At 34.1% G+C, this 3,117-nt stretch overlaps 1 protein-coding gene across 1 annotated transcript in view; it reads right to left on the bottom strand.

The window, feature by feature from the left end:
• Positions 1-89: 89 nt before the first annotated feature.
• LOC103769240 (vacuolar protein sorting-associated protein 13A-like) overlaps positions 90-3,117 on the bottom strand; it is a gene marked incomplete at its 3' end in the record, with an annotated part of 7,096 nt that continues 4,068 nt past the window's right edge. The window contains exon 6 of the mRNA XM_008936418.1: positions 90-219. Coding sequence (XP_008934666.1) covers positions 90-219 — 130 coding nt within the window. The remainder of the gene's footprint in view (positions 220-3,117) is intronic.

Below are 3,117 nucleotides of genomic sequence, written 5' to 3'. Positions count from 1 at the left end.
TTTTTTTATCACCTTTGTTTTTCCATTTCCAGTGTCTACAATCCCAAAGGAGACAAAAATTCTTCAGTTAGAAAGGAAACAGGGTGTACTGTGAAAAAGGTATACCTTAATTGGAGAGATATGGAAGTACTCATACAAGCTGATTTGTGATGTATCCATTGATGACACACTCATCAGTTCTTCTTGAAGAGACTCAACATCCTTTCTGAAAAGTTCTAGCTGTAAATGAATTTTCATAAAAATATTACTTTAAATTTTAAAGTATGTTAAACTACCACACATTTGTCACCAAAATGCAATATATCGACTCACACTCTTAGACTCTCCTGATCTTATTTTTTTACTTCAAGAGCCAGCATTTTATAGGACTTTAGTTTGCTGTCTTCTTTTTATGAACAGAAGACATACATACAAGATGATCCAACATATATCTATTTAATAGTAATACATACGTATTTTAAAAAGTTATGAAAGTTGAAATACCAAATATTTTCAAGTAGTTGGGACACTTTTTACCTGAGTCAAGCAAAGGGCATATTTGTCTATCCTTTTGAACACATGATACAGTGCATAGGTTCTTAAATACAGAAGTATTCACTGAAGATTATTTTCTGTTTTACAGAAACTGGACTTTTGCATGCTCTAAGACTTCCAACTAGCCCTTTTCTCTTTTCTCCTTCGAAAGACAGCTTCCCATCACAATAAGTTCTGAAGAACTGGCCAAGTATGACAAAAACATTTTAAGATCTTAAATAACAAGTCTAAAGTTATATTCAGAAAAGACTCAACTAGTCAAAAAAACAAAATACGTAATTGTAACTGAAAATAATATGTGAGGTCCTTTCAGACAGTAAACTGCAGTACCACTTTGCTACTTAAACATGCAAAAAAGTCAATGCACTAAATATTAAGTAGGTATCAAATCCTAAAGTTATGCCCTGCAATTCCACTAAAAATAAAGGTGCAGAAGAGGGCCTCTTCTAATCTCTGGATTCAGCTCATAATGCTGATCTCAAATCATTCAGCTTTCCACTGGGAAGGGAAAACGAATAAAAGACAAAGACGTGGGTTTTTCCACTACAGAACCATGCACTGAAAATTAACAGAATTCTTCAAACTACCACAATAATCTACAACTCACAGATAAACCTGCTATCAACAGATGTAACAGACTGTCCTCTAGAACATTGCTAGGAATCACCAGTTTAGACAGCATATTCCCACATCAAAAAAGTATAGCGACATTTCTTAACAATTCTGAAGTAACATTACTAGTGTTCACTGAATGTCTGCTTTCAGGAACCCTTCAATTTTCCTTCTGTTTCATAGGTCACAATTAGATTGCTCATTCCTCCCATTTATATTCCTAAAGATGTTTAATTAAGCGTATAAAGTTTAACAAAACTAGATTTATTCAGCCTTTTAAAAAAAAATTACATTACTTAGTTCTGCTTCAAGAGTTTATAATGATAAAAGCCTAAACAGAAAAACATGCTATGAGTTGATATAGTTACCAGAGAGAATCCCATTCTTTAATTTAAAATTTTACTTAAAATTTATACTACCACCAAAAGATAAGAGTTCCTAAGTCAAGAAACAATTAATAGATATGTGAGCCTTTCCAAAACTGTGGTCCCACTCAAGCTCTGAAAAGAATCCGCAGGCTTCAAATTACAACATGAAAGAAAGACAGGACTAAGAAGAATCAACTCTTTCTTCATGCTTGATACCCTAAACTCAAGGTAACCACATTAATGTTACTGTGAACTGGACAGTACATTTGGTTCTCCTTTATCACAGGCCAGAAAACAAGCTATATACAACCCACCAACATCAGGACCTTCTTCTCAAATGCAAAACAAAGAACTCCATATACTTTAGAAACAAAAGTAGGAAACTGAGGGCATATATAATACATCGTCATGCAAGAGTAGAAAATTTACTTAGATGAAAACATTTACTGAACTACAAGCCATAGCAGACAAGTCTTACATCAATTTAACCTGCTGTAAACTTACTAAATTCTAACCAGATTCCTATAGTGCTTAAAATGTTATTTCAGAAATTCAATCTCTTGTTGTTTCATACTTCCTTCTACTTTTGAATTTATGTTTACACTGGAGTAACTTTTTACTCTCTTCTCCTTATTTAGTATAATCCTTGAGCAGAAATATTTTTTTAATCTCTGATGTGTAGATATGGGGAAATAAAAGCAAAGTAAGTTGCCTTTCCAGCATACTTTTCCCATTTCAACCATTTCGTGCCCATCAAAAAGGGCTTTGTTCTACTTTGTTCTATCCAGGCAGACTTGCTATGCAAGTATTTCTAGTTCATTTTTCACAAGCAGCGTTTTTGACAAAAACAGTACACTTTCTGCTAAACAATTCACTATCAGCTTGTTTGTTGACATTCAAATTGCAACACTCTTCAACAAGAACAGCATGCCCAATGTGCATTAGAACTGCATCCCATCTACACAGCTTATCACCTTTTTTTCCTTTGGAAAAATAAAAGAAACTGGCTCCCCTGTTGCTTTATGGTTGTATCTGAAGCTTGCATTATTATTTCTCAAGTAGACTACCTTGCACTTAAATATATTTTATTTAATTTCTACTGTTCCTATGTACAAATTTGTATCATTCTCCATGTACAATAATTGAACTCCTTCCCACTGCCCTCTCCTCTCAACATGTCAACTACATCATCTTCCAATTTTACAATATTGCATAAACATTACCAAAGACACTTTCACTTTCTAATCAACAACTCTCTCTCCATTCCTTTTATGTTCTTGTGCTCTCATGGGAAAATAGGGTTTAGTGATCTACTGCCCAAGATTTTCCTAGACGCTTGTTTGTTTGCTTTTTTTTAAAAAGAGTATTGTTTTCAATCCCTTGGGCACTTCTAAGACCAAAAAGTCTACAACGGCAATGGTTTTACTCTTTTCAGAAGGTTTTGAAGCTTTCTTTGCATAGCATGCAAGATGACAATAAAGGAAGGAGTTTATTGTTTGTCTCAGGCTACAGTAACTCTTAAAATCCTCACAGCTTCTTGTTAGTCTCAGACACAGTGATCAACCAGTGTTATGGACACAGAGGACAAACTGCACAGAGGACA

Source organism: Merops nubicus, unplaced genomic scaffold (genome assembly GCF_000691845.1).
Source record: "Merops nubicus isolate BGI_N331 unplaced genomic scaffold, ASM69184v1 scaffold46572, whole genome shotgun sequence".
Classification (NCBI taxonomy): Eukaryota; Metazoa; Chordata; class Aves; order Coraciiformes; family Meropidae; genus Merops; species Merops nubicus.
Note: the sequence above shows the minus strand (reverse complement) of the source record. Positions and strands in the feature narration are given on the sequence as shown.